Source organism: Balaenoptera ricei, chromosome 1 (genome assembly GCF_028023285.1).
Source record: "Balaenoptera ricei isolate mBalRic1 chromosome 1, mBalRic1.hap2, whole genome shotgun sequence".
In the NCBI taxonomy this organism is placed as follows: Eukaryota; Metazoa; Chordata; class Mammalia; order Artiodactyla; family Balaenopteridae; genus Balaenoptera; species Balaenoptera ricei.
Genome location: NC_082639.1, coordinates 24,506,694 through 24,523,912, shown reverse-complemented (window position 1 = coordinate 24,523,912; position 17,219 = coordinate 24,506,694). Strand labels below are relative to the sequence as shown.

Below are 17,219 nucleotides of genomic sequence, written 5' to 3'. Positions count from 1 at the left end.
TGCTGTGGAAGAAAAGACTTGCTTCCAACCTAGATATACAGGTGACCCTTGAACAACATGGGTTTGGACTGCGCAGGTCCACTTATATTCAGATTTTTTTCAGTAAATGTTCTACAGTACTACTTGATCCTCGGTTGGTTGAATCGTTGATGCAGAAATGTGGCTATGGAGGGCTGACTTTAAAGTTATACATGAATTTTTGGCTGCGTAGGGGTTGGCACCCCTAACCCCTGCTTTGTCAAAGGGTCAACAGTATTAAGTCTAGGCATAAAGGCCTTTGCCTGGGTCTTACTTAATTTATACTTGTAGATAGTAGTCTTTATAAATATGCATGCATCTTCTTTGGGGAAAACTGGAAAATTGTTTAAATGGAAATAAATCCTTCTATCCCATTACAAAGTCTTTTAAATTGTTTTATTTTAGCCTGTTATAATGTAATTTTGATAGTCTTTTAGGAATTGTGCTGAATTAAAAACTGCATACCAGTTTTAATTCTACGTCTTTAGCAAAGGCTAAAAAAAATAGACGATAGATAGATGTCACCATAATCTTTAGTACAGGGATTATTTTATCTTCTTAAAATTCCTTTTTAGTCTCAACCTATCCTATCTTCTCTTTTTTCTTTTTTTCCTCACCTACAGCCTGGAATGATTAGCCAAACTGTGTAGGTGTTTGGTAGGGCTGCAGTTTTAGTCAAGTTTGTTTTTACTGACAGGTATGTTTTCAGCAGGTTTAGCTCCCGCTGCGTTTGTCCCCAACCCATACATCATCAGTGCTGCGCCCCCAGGGACGGACCCCTACACAGCTGGATTGGCTGCAGCAGCGACACTAGGTGAGACATTCTGCCACACGAGGGATTTTCTCACCTGCTAAAAAGTCATTTTGATGGGCACGCATTCTTTATACTCTTTCACAAATCCACGTCTCCAGTGGAGATTTCTCTCCTGATTTCCAGGACCATCTGTCGGCCAGTTAGACACCTCTGCTTAGCTGTAACCTCAGACGTGAACACATTTAAAGGCAGGTTAATCAGCTACCTCCTGTATAGTTTTTGCTTTTCGTTTTTTTTTTTTTTTTTTTTTTTCCTGTGGTGCAAATCCCTTTAGTCCACTTCCTTTGTAAATTAATTAATTAATTTTTATTTGACATATAGTTCATTTACAGTTTTGTGTCACTGTATAGATATTTTTGATCCCCTAAGCCACCAGTTGCTCATATATATTTCGGGAATTTCTCCTCTTGCTCAGGTCTTCCTACTACCTCTAGTCTACCCTAGTCCAGGTCTGTTTAATCTGTACATAGACTTTTACAGCTGTTCTGTCTTATGTGCTTTCTTTTAAATTAATTAATTAATTAATTTTTGGCCGCATTCGGTCTTTGTTGCTGTGCACGGGCTTTCTCTAGTTGCGGCGAGTGGGGGCTACTCTTCGTTGTGGTGCACTGGCTTCTCATTGAGGTGGCTTCTCTTGTTGCGGAGCACGGGCTCTAGAGCGCACGCTCAGTAGTTGTGGTGCAGGGGCTTAGTTGCTCCACGGCATGTGGGATCTTCCCGGACCAAGGCTCAAACCCGTGTCCCCTGCATTGGCAGGCGGATTCTTAACCACTGCGCCACCAGGGAAGCCCCTCTCTTAACGTATTTTCAGTTTTCTTCCTTCCTTCCCCTTCTTCATCTACCTAGATTGTTCAAGAAAACTGTTTCAACCACAAATCTTACCCTTTTATCCTTCTACTTAAACCCTTCATCGATTTCTGTCTTACCCGCTCTAATATAGCATACTGCAGTTAATGTCAGTATGGCTGGTCATTCCAAACTACTTGGGTGGTGGTGGTGATGGTGGTGGTGGGTTGTTCCTTGGAATCAGTGTTTCTAAGGAACTGCCATGACATGAGGATTAGTGAGGATTTGGACCCACTATGTATAGGGATCTCTCCACGACTATATGGATGTCTCTACATGTGCACCACTTTCTCCCCCTTCAGATTGGCTCCCACTGGCTCATACCGTACATTCTAGCAGTACTAAATTGATGTTAGTTTGCTACACATACCACACTGGTTTAGGCCTCTGCATCTTTGGACATTATGGTCTCCTTAGTCCTCTAGAGTAAACTCTTTCCCCATTCTTTGCCTGGGAAGCTTCTTAGCTGCTATTGTCACCTCTAGAAAGCCTTCCTTTGCTGACCTTTCCCTAGTCTTTCTCTAATCATCACTTTGTATTTATTTGCTTGTGGATGTGTACATGACTGGGTTTTCTTCCCCCTTGAGACGGAACTCTTTCAAAGGCAGGCACTTTTGTTACTTGACTCTGTGTGACACAGTAGCTGTCAACATGGTACGGTCATAAATATATGGTAGATTGAATTCAATGCTAGGACAGACTTAATGTCTTACAAAGTAAATATTCTTTGGAGACATCCCTCCAAGTCATGTTAATTGTGACTAAATATTATTTGTAAGATTTCACATATTTTATAGCATATGATTTGTAATTATGAACTCAAATGCAGCATAGAATTTCATATTCTTTTCTTTAGAATTGTTCACATTTTGGCATGGGTTGTGATGGGAACATATGTAGTATAATTTCTGTGCCCCTGTTGCCTTTAGGGGAAGTAGAATCTTTGCTAATTACCGTTAATATTTATTGAACCCTTATTAACTGTTTGCCAGTGAGTGCTTTTCATTCGTATGAATTGCTGGATGATGGCTTTTCAGATTAGGAATTGGGGGCTCAGAGAGCTGTCTTGCTTGAGGTCACACTATTTAGTCTCTACTTTTCCCTCCAGCTTTATTGAGATATAATTGACAGACAAAATTGTAATGTATTTAGAGTACACAACATTAATATATGTATACATTGTGAAAGGATTCCCTCCATCGAGTTAACTAATATATCTATAATATCCCATGTTACCTTGTTTTATTTGTGCAAAATTTTTTAATTTTTGTTTTAAAATTTTTGTATATTTTTAAATTGAAGTACAGTTGATTTACAATGTTGTGTTAATTTCTGCTATACAGCAAAGTGATTCAGTTATACATATATATAGTCTTTTTAAAAAATTTTTTATTTATTAAAGTTTTTTGTTTTGTTTTGTTTTTTTGATGTGGACCATTTTTAAAGTCTTTACTGAATTTTTTACAATATTGCTTCTGTTTTATGTTTTGGTTTTTTGGCCTTGAGGCATGTGGGATCTTAGCTCCCTGACCAGGGATCAAACCCACACCCCTTGCATTAGAAGATGAAGTCTTAACCACTGGACCGCCAGGGAAGTCCCTAAAATTCTCTTCTAGTATGGTTTATCACAGGATATTGACTATAGTTCCCTGTGCTATACAGTAGGACCTTGTTATTTATTCATTCTATATATAATGGTTTGCATCTGCTAATTCCAAACTGCCAATCCATCCCTCCCCACTGGCACCCCCCCCCCCCCCACAAACACACACACACACACACACACACCACACGTCTGTTTTCTATGTTTCTGTTTCGTAGATAGGCTCATTTGTGTCATATTTTAGATTCCACATATAAGTGATATCATATGGTATTTGTCTTTCTCTTTTTGACTTACTTCACTTAGTATGATAATCTCTAGGTCCATCCATGGTGCTGCATATGGCATTATTTCATTCTTTTTTATGGCTGAGTAGTATTCCATTGTATATATGTACCACGTCTTCTTTATCCATTCATCTGTCGATGGACATTTAGGTTGTTTCCATGTCTTGGCTCTTGTGAATAGTGCTGTTATGAACATAGGGGTGCATGTATCTTTTTGAATTGTAGTTTTGTCTGGATATATGCCCAGGAGTGGAATCGCTGGATCATATGGCAACTCTATTTTTAGTTTTTTGAGAAACCTCCATACTGTTTTCCAGAGTGCCTGCACCAACTTACATTCCCACCAACAATGTAGGAGGGTTCACTTTTCTCCACACCCTCTCCGCATTTGTTATTTGTGGACTTTTTAATGATGGCCATTCTGATCGGTATGAGATGGTGCCTAACTGTTGTTTTGATTTGCACTTCTCTAATAATTAGTAATGTTGAGCATCTTTGCATGTGCCTGTTGGCCATCTGTATTTCTTCTTTGGAGAAATGTCTCTTTAGGTCTTCTGCCCATTTTTCTATTGGGTTGTTTGTTTTTTGTTGCTGTTGTTGAGTTGTATGAGCTGTTTGTATATTTTGAAAATTAAGCCCTTGTCAGTCTAGTCATTTGCAAATATTTTCTCCTAGGCTGTAGGTTGTCTTTTTGTTTTGTTTATGGTTTCCTTTGCTGTACAAAAGCTTGTAAGTTTTTTTTGTCGTTGTTAATATTTACTTATTTATTTGGCTGCATTGGGTCTTAGTTGCAGCATGTGGGGTCTTTAGTTGTGGCATGTGGAATCTAGTTCCCTAACCAGGGATGGAACCGGGGCCCCCTGCATTGGGAGCATGGAGTCTTAGCCACTGGACTAACAGGGAAGTCCACAAAAGCTGGTAAGTTTGATTAGGTCCCATTTGTTTATTTTTGTTTCTATTGCCTTGGAAGACTGACCTAAGAAAAGATTGGTATGATTTATGTCAGAGAATGTTTTGCCTATGTTCTCTTCCAGGAGTTTTATGGTGTCATGTCTTTATATTTAAGTCTTTAAGCCATTTTGAGTTTATTTTTGAGTATGGTGTGACTGTGTTCTAACTTCATTGATTTACATGTGGCTGTACAGCTTTCTCAACACCACTTGCTGAAGAGACTGTCTTCTTTCCACTGTATATTTTTGCCTCCTTTGTTGAAGATTAATTGACTCTAGGTGTGTGTGTTTATTTCTAGGTTCTCTCTTGTGTTCCATTGATCCATATGTCTGTTTTTGTGCCAGTACCACACTGTTTCAATTACTGTTGTATCTTCGTAATATTGTCTGAAGTTTGGCTGGATTATGCCTCCTGCTTGGTTCTTTTTTCTCAGTATTGCTTTGGCAATTCTGGGTCTTCTGTGGTTCCATATAATTTTTAGGATTATTTGTTCCAGTTCTGTGAAGAATGTCATGGGTAATTTGATAGGGATCGCATTAATTCTGTAGATTGCTTTGGGTAGTAGGGGTCATACAATTTAAATGTTGTAGAGTTCGGGTTTGAGCCAGATCTAGCTCAAAGCCTATGCATGCGCTTCGCTGTAGTATACAATGTCTGTGTTATCCTGAATTGTCTTCTCTGTACTTTCTTTCCTCTGCAAACTTTCCTCTACTAACTTACTATATGTTATTTGAAACAAAGAACTAGTCTTAGGGATGACACACTTGTTCTCACTGAGATCATAGTTTGGTGATGAGAATCTTGCTTTTGTACTTATCAGCTGAACCAGACTGAAATGACTTAAGGGCTTTCTTTCACAGAGAGCCAGGAATGTTAACTACCCAAACTGAAACTGCATATTCTTGTGGAGTGTTAAATCACACAGGAATTGAAGCAGGCATCCTGAGGAGCCAGGCCCAATTAATGATGCACCCTGAGCTATTTTCCTAAACTCTGTGTCATGAGCCACATGACCAAGGAAAGTAGTAGAAATGCCAGTTGAGAAAACTTAAAGGACAGTGCAATTGTTTATTGTAACAGCGTTCTGTGCACAGTAGAGGTTTGCTTTTGTTGACTCTTGGGGGAGCCTTGGGACTGTCATTGCAGATTGCACCCCAACTTTTAACAACAGAGGTGACAACACCCTAACATCTATTACACCCATTTTGCAGGTGAGGAAACTAAGACACAGGTAGTCTTCATTGTGTTCTTTTTCATTCTTTAACTGTCCAAGACCACCCCACTTTATAAACAATAGTCAGCTGAGTTTGGGGGCTTACCACTCTCTCCTACTTGGAGGTATCGTTTTTAGACTATTCAGATGCCTACATGTTTAAATTTTTTTTTTAAATTTTATTTATTTATTTATTTATGGCTGTGTTGGGTCTTCGTTTCTGTGCGAGGGCTTTCTCTTGTTGCGGCAAGTGGGGGCCACTCTTCATCGCGGTGCGCTGGCCTCTCACTATCGCGGCCTCTCTTGCTGCGGAGCACAGGCTCCAGACGCGCAGGCTCAGTAATTGTGGCTTACGGGCCTAGTTGCTCCGCAGCATGTGGGATCTTCCCAGACCAGGGCTCGAACCCATGTCCCCTGCATTGGCAGGCAGATTCTCAACCACTGCGCCAGCAGGGAAGCCCAATGTTTAAAATTTTTTAGCCCATTTGTTTATTATTAAAAAATACCTCATTTTGTAGCATAGTTTTTCTAAGCAGCACCTTCATTTTGAACCATTTTGCCCTGTGTTTGACAGTGGGCACCTTGATGAACAGAGCTTCTTGATCTTGGCTAAGACCACAGATACAGAAAATACCGAATTAGAAATGTCAGAGTAATATTGGACAGTGATATAATTTGACTTATTTGTGTTTTAGATCTTAATGGGGAAACAAAAAACATGTACCAATTTATTTTGACTTAATGAAGTACATATTTCTACAGGGTTGGCTACTATGTCAGAATGGATATATTTGAAACAGCTTTATGGAACTTCACTGAAAAGTGCAGTAATTATTTAATCAGGTTGCAAATATTTGAAACTCTGTGCTTTAACTAAGCAGGTTCTTATTAGAGATGTGTTCCAGCAGATGTGAGAAGCTGGCTTTGAGCCGTTGTCTTAGTTGGCAAATAAGCCTTGGTGTTTCTTGCCACCAGCTTCAGAGAATTCTGTGGTTTAGAGTTCTGCCCCTCCCAGGTTGCTTTCTGCATAGCTCTGTTACTTCTCTGTTGCATGTTGTTTGGCAGAGACTGCAGCTGTAGCTTGTTTCCAAAGAGGGTGAACAGATTATTTAGGCTAAAGCAGAATGCTTAGTTGTTGTTGTTTTTTTAAAATAAATTTATTTATTTAATTTATTTTATGCCTGTGTTGGGGCTTTGTTGCTGTGTGCGGGCTTCTCATTGTCGTGGCTTCTCTTGTTGCGGAGCACAGGCTTTAGGCCTGCAGGCTTCAGTAGTTGTGGCACGTGGGCTCAGTAGTTGTGGCTTGTGGGCTCTAGAGCGCAGGCTCAGTAGTTGTGGCACACGGGCTTAGTTGCTCTGCGGCATGTGGGATCTTCCCGGTTCAGGGCTTGAACCCGTGTCCCCTGCATTGGCAGGCGGATTCTTTTTTTTTTTTTTTTCAAAACAACATGCATTTATTATTCCAGTTTCTGTGGGTCAGGAGTCCAGGCATGGTTTAGTTGGGTTTTCTGCTCAGGGTCTCACAAGTCTGAAATCAAGTTGTCAGCTGGACTGCTTTCTCAGCTAGAGGCTCACTTAGGGAAGGTTCCACTTCTAAGCTCCCTCAGGTTGTTGGAAGAATATTTCTGTGTGACTGTAGAAGTTATGGCAGCTTGCTTCTTCACAGCCAACCATGGAGAGAGACAGTCTCTTGCTTCTCTCCCTTGTAGACACTGTTTTAAGAGGTTCACCTGATTAAGTCAAGCCCCTCAGTGTACTGTCCCTTTTGGTTAAAGTCAAACTGAGTAGGGACCTTAGTTACATCTGCAACACCCCTTCACTTTTGCCATATAACAGTGCATAACTATGTAGCAATATCCCTCACCTTTGCTGTATTCTATTGGTTAGAAGCAAGTTACAGGTTTCTCCACACTCAAGGATTGTACAAAGGTGTGGATACCAGGAGGTGGAGGTCACAGTGGCAGGCGGATTCTTAACCACTGCGCCACCAGGGGAGCCCAGAATGCTTAGTTTTGTTTAGAATACTCAGGTCTGTAAGAAGTCAAGGTGTTAACATTTTTTATTTCTGCTTGTTTTCAGCTTTGACAAATTTGAATTTCATATACCGGTGTCTGAATGTAGTTGTGTTGAATGCTTTTTGTGACATTAGAAATAGGAAAACCAAGCCTCTTAGAATTTGAGCCCTGGAGGTTCAGTGGCATGTTTGGGCTTTGTTAGACAGCTGATGGATTTTCATGCTTCTGGAGTTAATGAAGCACCAAGATCCCTGTCCCTATCAGTCACCTCAGGTGCCATCCTTACCACTGAAAGCAGGGTACAACTTAGTCTTTTGCTGTGTTCCATCACTTTAAGCACACAAACTCTCCATTTATTTCCTTTCTTGAGCAAGGCCAATTCCTCCATCTGTTCTTACATGTACCCCTTCCAGCTTCTATCACTTATGCTCTCTTTCAGTATCTCCAATGCTTGGTCCTTCACTAGCTTCTTCCTCTAGGCCTGGAGTATATTACTGACTTTAGAAGACTTTGGTGTGGGGATCATGTATAATATTTTCTGTTTTTTAAAAATAGAATTCATGATTAGCTAGAATGAATCAATGTATTAAGTTAATATTTTACAGTAGTGTCTGCTGAGTCAGGTGTTGTCTTTGGAAACTGAGATGATTGTTAATAGTCTAAACTTTTCTTACCTTTCTCTTGCTATTTTTTAGGCCCGGCTGTGGTCCCTCACCAGTATTATGGAGTTACTCCCTGGGGAGTCTACCCTGCCAGCCTTTTCCAGCAGCAAGCTGCTGCCGCTGCCGCAGCAACAAATTCTGCTAATCAACAGACCACCCCACAGGCTCAGCAAGGGCAGCAGCAGGTAAATGTAAACAAAATATATACCACCTAAATGCGAATATTAGTTATTGTATATAGTTAAAAGGTAGTCCCTGATAGAGAAATTGTGAATGGTGAATGGGTGAGTTCCCTTGTGTGGTATCTGAGTTCATGCTCAGACTTGACTGTGCTTTACTGAATGTCTTTTACGTATCAGGTCCTTGTTCATTGTGACTAGTTGAGATCGTGGTATTACATATCATGTAATACTGCTTAGAGGATTTTCCAGTTAAGTGTGACAAAGTGAGTATTCATACTGATAGTAAAGTTTTCCTTCTTTGATACTGTAGTTACTTTCTAAGCACCATTCTCAAATCACTTCTGGCTCTCTCTTTAAGTAGTTTGCTACCAAAGGGGAGATACTAGTTCTTCAGATTGCTTATTTATAGCATCAATTAAAAAAAAAAAAATTGAAGTAAGTTGATTTACAATGTTATATTAGTTTCAGGTGTACAGCAAAGTGATTCAGTTATACCTACATATATACATATATATGTATATGTGTGTGTGTAAGTATATATATTCTTTCTCATATTCTTTTCCATTATAGGTTATTATAAGATATTGAATATAGTTCCCTGTATTATTCAGTAGATCCTTGTTGTTTATTTTATATATAGTAACATCTGTTGAATTGGACATAAATCTTATACCTATTTTATCTCTTTTAACTTAGAGTAAGCTTTTTAACCAAGATGAGAAAGGATAGTTAATTGTAATACTAAGTGTCTTTTTCTGTTAGATAGGCCATTTTCTCTTGCTTACTAGAATAACACCTATTTATTGCTGAAAATTGTGGTGAATTGGATTACTTGAAGGAAAAAAAATCCCCTAAATCCTCCTATCAGAAAAAAAGCAATATAAATGTTTGGTATCTGTCATTCTAGCCTTACTATTTAAGTAATTTCTTATAAGATTGGGATTATGCTGTCCACATGGCTTTGCATCTTGTTGTTATACTCTTCCATGTTATTTAATGTTTTTAAATCTGTTAAAGAGTATCTCATTTATTTTGACCAGTCCATTATTATTTATGTTATATTTATATAACTAAGTTATAACTATAACTTAGCCATATTTTGGTGTTATAAATAAGATTAATATTCTTTGCATAAGTCCATGATTATTTCCAGGGAATAAAGTCCTAGAAATGGAGTTTTTTCCCCAAGCAAATAAAGTGAGCATTTAGGCTTTTGATAAGCATCGTCAAATTAAAGCTGTCTTTTGAGGAAAAACACCAGCTCATATATGCGCATATGATAATGATCCAAACAAGAATCCTTTGCTTTTTATCAGTTTTAGGAAGAGAGTGTATGTTTAATTTTTTAGATTTTACAAGTTTATGGGAAAAACACAGGTCTTGAAATTCTAGCTAGTTTATCCTGGGTCAGTATTTTTATAGTCAGATTTTTTTTGTAAGTTAATGCATGATTTTCTTTGCAGTAGATACAATTTTAGTACCACATGCATAGGGAATTCAGCAGATAATTTGTTGACAGAATGGGTGATCCCTATTCATAAATTTCTTAGCTACTCTTTGTGGATAGTTGGTATTTATCAAGTGATGATCTTTGTGTTTAAATGGCTGCCAAATCATGGATTTAGAAGACTGAAGTAATTGCTATGTTTAAAATTTGCTCTAATAGAGTGAATAAGAAAAATAGTAATAAGTACTTCTTATGAAAGCTTTTTGTTTAAAGCTAGGTGCTCTACATATAATTTCTTTTATTCTGATAAGTAGATTATATGACTTCCCAGTATAAGATTAAGGAAATGGAATTTGTGTGCCCAGGATCATACACCTGTTAAGGTGCTAAGACTTGAACCTGGGACTTCCCTGGTGGCGCAGTGGTTAAGAATCCGCCTGCCAATGCAGGGGACACGGGTTCGAGCCCTGGTCGGGGAAGATCCCACATGCCACAGAGCAACTAAGCCTGTGCGCCACAACTACTGAGCCTGTGCTCTAGAGCCTGCGAGCCACAACTGTTGAGCCTGCGTGCCACAACTACTGAGGCCCGTGCGCCTACAGCCCATGCTCCGCAACAAGAGAAGCCACTGCAATGAGAAGCCCACGCACCACAACAAAGAGTAGCCCCCGCTCACTGCAACTAGAGGCAAGAAAGACCCAATGCAGCCAAAAATAAATTAAAAAAAAAAAAAGAAAAAGATTTGAACCCAAGTCTGTAAGTTCACAACTTGTTACGTCTTCTGACCATAGTGACAGAAAGCCTGAGATCTGGTCTTTGTTCTACCACTAACTGGTTGCAACTAGGGCAAGTTACGTGACTTCTCTGAATATATCCTTAGCTATAAAATGGGCATGACAATCATGTACATTATTTCAGAGTTTTCTGTCATCCACAGTAACAAACCGTACTATGAAGAAGTTATTATTATTAACATTACCTTTTAACAAGTAGCCATATTTTAGTTCCAGTGATATTTTTGCCAGTTTCTGGCGTCAGGTGTTTTAGGAAAATACGATATTCTTGGTGAACTTTTTTGGTCATAGTCATTGAAATGAGAGGTTCTTTTCAAACTTTGCTTTCGGCCTTTTGGCCTTTACGTTTTATCAGAAAGCATTTGTTATGTTCTTCTAGGCATGCCAACTCTTCCAAATGTAATTGCTGAAACTTTGAGTAGAGTCAGTGACATCCTGGCCACTTCATCTTCCTTCTGATTTCTTTTTCATTCTTTTTGAAGGTTCCTTTGACACCTGATAAAAAAAACTGTTATTCTCTATTTCAAAATGTTTGTTAAAGAAAAAATCCTGGATATTAGGTTGAACCCAGGCACAGGTGGTGGCTTGGTATTGGATGTTGCATTTTGAGCGAGAAAAGTTTAGAATGGCTTCTGAACTTTCTAGATTAGGGGAGACTGTATAGATGATGATTCTACCAAGCATGATGAACTGGAGAAGGATGAATGATTATTAATGAAAATATCTCCATTGAGCATCTACTTGCTTATTACATTTTAAATGCTGTGTTTAAATCAGTACCTTTGAAAAGAAATTTGAATTTAACACCTTTTGCATCATGAAGATAGGTAGTAAACTAACTCCTAGGATAGTGTTTTACAAGTAGATATTCAGTCGTTTTTGTTGATTTTTATTGTATATAAAATTTTATTTGTGGAATTTTACATATTTGTTTCCATAAAATTCAGGCTTGACATTTATTTATGAAATTACAATATGAATGTTGGCAGCTGACTTAAGAACTTTGATTTATCGTCAAGGGTACCACAGATTTCTAGAGAGTTGACAAAAAGGAAACACATTGCTCTCCTGATTGTAAAATAGGACTCAGTAATCTGGACTACCCCTTTCTTCAGGCACCTTATCAATTTCCCTGTCCTCTGATGTTTCACACAACTCCTAACCAAACATAAGCCTAATTCATTCTGCCCTATGAAAAGGATGTTTTCTTTGATTTTTTTTTTTTTTTTTAAGTTCTTGAACTATTAGTATTTGCCATATCTCTGTACCTGCTGTTTACTTTTCCTAGAGTGAGAGCTCTTCTGGATTATTGGTTAGGCATTTTCTACAAACTCTCACCTGTGCAGCCTCCCTTGAGTCTTCTATCTATATAGATTGAAGCACTCCTTCTGCTGTAAAGTCCGTTAGATTCTTTGGTTCACAAACAGAAATAAATTGCCTAATATTTTGATAGGAATTAACTATTGGTTATTGATTATCTCCTGGGTTCTAGGCATTGTGCCTTGCAGACATTAATTCTAATATTTCCTACAAATCTGCATGGTCAGCTGTTACTCTCACTATTTTTACAGATAAAGAAATAAGAAAATTTGGGTAAATTAAGTGTCTACACATCTCTTCTTGCCAATATGGACAGTGTTGGTCATTTAAAATACTCATTTAATAAATATTTGATTGTGGTGTTTCTCTTTTACATTTTTTACCAAATGGTAAAAATTACCAAGAAAAATCTGTGCACGGGTTCTTGATTACATGTGTAACTTTTATAAGTAGCAGAGTGATACTGAAAATGATCTGATAAGAACTTTGTCTTTGAAAACATTGCAAAATGCATAAACGTTGGTAATTTTAGCCTTGGTATTGGGTTTTGTATTTTTACTTACTGGCATAGATAGATCTTTTGGAGTAGCTTCTTCAGAGCATTCAGAATAAGAATGATTATCAGCATCTTACTATCTATGTTTCATTAATAAAAAGAAAAGTAGATCCTTTATCACAGTGACAGAACTAGTATTCTGTGCTGAAATGTCAGTGTTCTTGACTAATACTCATATCCATTTAGATTGCTGTGCGTTTGTGGTATTTATGAGAGGAAGAATAGAAACGGTCGAGTCAGAAGCCTCCTAAATCAGACCTGTTGATTTCATTTGGGGCCATTTGGGCCCTGATAAATGGGAATAGTGTTATAGGGTAGAGAAAATGTTCTCACATTCCATAAAGAAAGTTTAGTGTGTGTGTGTGTGTTTGTGTGTGTTTTGATACAGATATTATAACTTAATGATGTGGGTAAATTACCCTTGTTTATCATATCTAAACCCCTCCTCCACTCCATCATACTCTTTTTTTCACCCACTTTTTGATTATTGTAAAGTTACTGTCTAGCTCTCATTCACTGGAATAAAAGCTCCAATTGGGCAGGAGCTTTGTGTGTCTTGTTCATTGCTTTATCCCCATTACCTGCCAGATGTTAGGCATTAAGTATTTGATTAATGAATGAATGATCACTTTTGTATGCTTTTGGCTTCTTATAAAGGTAATATGTTTAAAGTAAGAATGGTAGAATGAAATTTCACTATATGAAATGCTGTTAATGGATTTTTTTATCCTAACAGCCATGCCATATAAAACCATTATCAGAAAAATGGTTTACAACCATCCGTTTTAAAGTTGATCCAACTTAAGCATGTGGTGGGTCTTAGATGTTTCCAATGAAAAGAAAGTAGTTGATTTATTTCTGTCTCCCAGGTTCTCCGTGGAGGAGCCAGCCAGCGTCCTTTGACCCCAAATCAGAACCAGCAGGGACAGCAAGCAGATCCACTAGTGGCAGCTGCAGCAGTGAATTCTGCCCTTGCTTTTGGACAAGGACTGGCTGCAGGCATGCCAGGTGAGGCTGCATTGTTGTTCCTCATCACTTGAGGGTGAAAAAGTCTGCTTATTGGGGGAGATTTGGAAGAGAATGGGCAGTACTTTTGGCTTGCTTAGGCTTGTCATCATTTGGCGACTGGCGAGGATGACATACACTTGCCCTCACTTAGACCATAGTTCGTTGATGAGAGCACCTAGTGTTCTGAGCCAGTCTCAGTATTAAATGTTGGAGATATGTGAACCTCCACACATAGCTTGGAGTATGCTATTTTCCTTTGGTGATGATCTGTTTTCTCCCTCAGTGTCAAGAGTGGAAAGAGTGGCCAGACTGCATCAGTATCACTCCAAGGCTGATGTCTTTGAATAGTATTATTAGGAAGACATTCCTAGTATTCCTTGATAGTGTCCTCCTTACATTTTTAGGATTTCTCTCGAACCAACAGTAGAGGTGCTTTGTAGCTGTCTATCTGTGATTGATATATATCCTGAATATATGTTATTCTTAGCTCACTGTCTCCTGGTCTTATTCTTTGCATGGATTGCATGTAGTTTGAGGTTATTCCTTTGAAACAGGTCCTTCTGAGACCTCAGTATAAGTGTATGGGTTCTTACTGACCATGGCACATACCTAAATCAACTGATCTATTTATGAATTCACTGAGTAACTTGAACTTACATCATGCATGTTGTTAATTACTAAGCATTTATGTTTTATTATGAAGTCACCTGTAATTTCTCTTATGGCTCAATAGGATTTGAAGATTCCATCTCATAGAATATTGAAAGACCCTGTTAATTGAAGCCTGTCGAGGTTTTCCCTGCTAACTTGTAGGATATTTGTGCTTAGATTATGTGGTATGAAAGTTCTTTGATTGTTGGAATCATTTGTACCTACTGTTAACTTGTGTAGTCAAGAAAACATAAAATAAATTGTCAGTGTATGGTTGCTGGTGGTAACTGTGGTTAGCACTTTGAAGAGCACAGGTATTCCCTATCCCACCGAATTCCCTAACACTTGGTGGATAATAAATAACACTACCCCTTATTGTGCCAGGTAGCATGTTACATCTTTCACACTCATCTTTTAATCTTAACAAGAACTTTGTGAGGCTGGTATTATTATTATCCTCATGAGGATACCCAGAGATTCAGGGTTGTACAGCTACCTTAAGTGGCGAAGCCAGGATCCCAATGCTGAGTTTGTAACTATCTATCAATAAGATATGCTGGTGCCCAGGAGACATTTGTTAGTTTCATATGTACTTACCTGTTTCATGTGTACTTAACTTAATATTCTCAGGTTATCCAGTCTTGGCTCCTGCTGCTTACTATGACCAAACCGGTGCCCTTGTGGTGAATGCAGGAGCGAGAAACGGCCTTGGAGCTCCTGTTCGACTTGTAGCTCCTGCCCCAGTCATCATTAGCTCCTCAGCCGCACAAGCAGGTGAGCTTACGTCTTAGTAGACTCACTCAGATCTAAAACGGGCAATGGATGATATTCTTAAACTGTGTTGAAATATACTTTGACATTCTCAGTGTAGGAATTCTACCCTGTAATTTTTCAAAGAGAGAATCAGAAGCAGCAAGTGACCTCAGTAGATTCTGATTCTGTTGACAGCATGTACCAGCTGGTTAGCAGCAAGGACCTGCTCTACTGTGAGCATAGGAAGTTGGATTACTCATACAAAATGGCACCGTTGGCAGAAGTCCAAGGCTAATTTCACTTCATATCGTGAAATTCATATCATTATTTTAAGATGATGTGGTATTTGTTTTGTTTTTTGCTTGAAGGGGTGGGGCAATAGGTTTTTATTTTAAGTCATATATATTATAAATTTGGGAACAACAGTGGGGACATCTAGGGGAGAGTAACATGCTCAAGTGTCCTAGGAATTTGAGGGACTTCAGTATTTGGTTCTGGAAAAAAATGTCCTTAATGTAGATATTTGTAGAACTTGAGATTTTAGGAAGTAGTTGTATTTGAAATGAGTACTTTTTGATATCCATTTCTATTTTAAACTGTAGCCTCTTTAAAGCTGTCAATACAGTGAACTTGGCTTCAGTGGTATTTTGACTTTGAATTGAAAGTAGAAATAGAAAATAGAAGCTTCAGATGAAGGGATCAAAGACAGATTTGTATAGTTCTTTACAAGGTTTGTGTCTGCTTTGAAAAAATATGGCAACATTAAAAGGTTTTCAAAAGGATAACAATGTAGTTTGGAAATGTGGCCAATCTCTTTCATAGCCAAATGGTTTGCTTTCTTCTACATAGCTGTTGCAGCGGCTGCAGCTTCAGCAAATGGAGCAGCCGGTGGTCTTGCTGGAACAACAAATGGACCATTTCGCCCTTTAGGAACTCAGCAGCCTCAGCCCCAGCCCCAGCAGCAGCCCAGTAACAACCTGGCATCCAGCTCTTTCTATGGCAACAACTCTCTGAGCAGCAATTCACAGAGCAGCTCCCTCTTCTCCCAGGGCTCTGCCCAGCCTGCCAACACATCCTTGGGATTTGGAAGTAGCAGTTCTCTCGGCGCCACTCTGGGATCAGCCCTTGGAGGGTTTGGAACAGCAGGTAGAAATCAGACTGATGTGCTGTTGAAACTGAATTTTAATTATTTTTACAATCTTTATGGAACACTGACAATGCATGGAACCCTGGACAGATACCACAGGCAGATCTGGACCGGGCCCCGTGGGAACCCAGCTGTTCCACATGTGTTTGAGATAATGGACTATTCAAGTTACACATTTGGGGCCTATTTCAGGTTTACACTCACGTTGCTTCTTATTTATACTCTCAAAGTCCGTTTGTTTCAAGGATTAGAAAATCGGGGGAGATTTTTGCAGGCATTGGGAAGAATGTGGAGGGAATTATACAAATGTGGATGTTAAAAACCAAGGGAGGAGGACTTACCAAAGATCATAGGGTAGTGTACTCCACAATCTGCAGGTCTTAAAGAGTCATGAGTTTTCTCCAGTCTCTTGAGAAGAATTAAGGTGGATATTATGGAAAAGTGGGAGGAAGGAATTAAACTGAGGTATTTTAAATGTTTTGATGGGAGAAAAAAGCAGGAAAGTAGTAAGGTAAACAATGGGATAATTGCAGTGTTTGTAAAACAATGTGATCTCAAAACAGAAGGGTTTATTTGAGAGAAACTGTCTTAAGTTGGAGCTGGGGGCTAGCAATAACTCTTGATTGAGCCCTTTGAGAAACCAGGCTTTCATATGTAAGTCTTGGGTAGTGGGGCAGTACCCCATTCACAAATCTTTTTTCTACTCCATTTTTCTACTAGAACCTTTGGGTTGATGAAAGGCATTCTTTCTAGCCCATTTTCTTTCACCTTTCCCATAACTTATGTGGCCATCAGAGGATTTTAACCCACCCTCACCCCCATAATATGAGACACAAAAGGAAGGAAAATTTAGCATACGTGTGATGGTTTGAAAAAGAGTTTCATGTTAACCTGAGCCATGTCCTCTTTATTACTTTACCTGCCCCTAGAACTGCCACATGAACAGTTAGGC

The 17,219-nt window shown here is 38.8% G+C and overlaps 1 protein-coding gene and 2 non-coding genes across 19 annotated transcripts in view; all 3 read left to right on the top strand.

Moving 5' to 3' along the window:
• The window catches only part of PUM1 (pumilio RNA binding family member 1), a 128,983-nt gene that overhangs the window by 78,538 nt on the left and 33,226 nt on the right, over positions 1-17,219 (top strand). For 9 of the 17 annotated variants that reach the window (XM_059917595.1, XM_059917604.1, XM_059917520.1 and 6 more), the window contains 5 exons: positions 716-832; positions 8,443-8,594; positions 13,578-13,716; positions 14,998-15,141; positions 15,970-16,266. In XM_059917595.1, coding sequence (XP_059773578.1) covers positions 716-832; positions 8,443-8,594; positions 13,578-13,716; positions 14,998-15,141; positions 15,970-16,266 — 849 coding nt within the window. The remainder of the gene's footprint in view (positions 1-715; positions 833-8,442; positions 8,595-13,577; positions 13,717-14,997; positions 15,142-15,969; positions 16,267-17,219) is intronic. The other 8 variants (XM_059917613.1, XM_059917552.1, XM_059917544.1 and 5 more) reach the window with 5 other exon arrangements.
• Positions 5,267-5,349, top strand: LOC132354788 (small nucleolar RNA SNORD103/SNORD85). The gene has a single exon (XR_009499412.1). It is a non-coding gene; the product is annotated as a small nucleolar RNA SNORD103/SNORD85 (small nucleolar RNA).
• LOC132354785 (small nucleolar RNA SNORD103/SNORD85) lies at positions 13,833-13,909 on the top strand. The gene has a single exon (XR_009499405.1). It is a non-coding gene; the product is annotated as a small nucleolar RNA SNORD103/SNORD85 (small nucleolar RNA).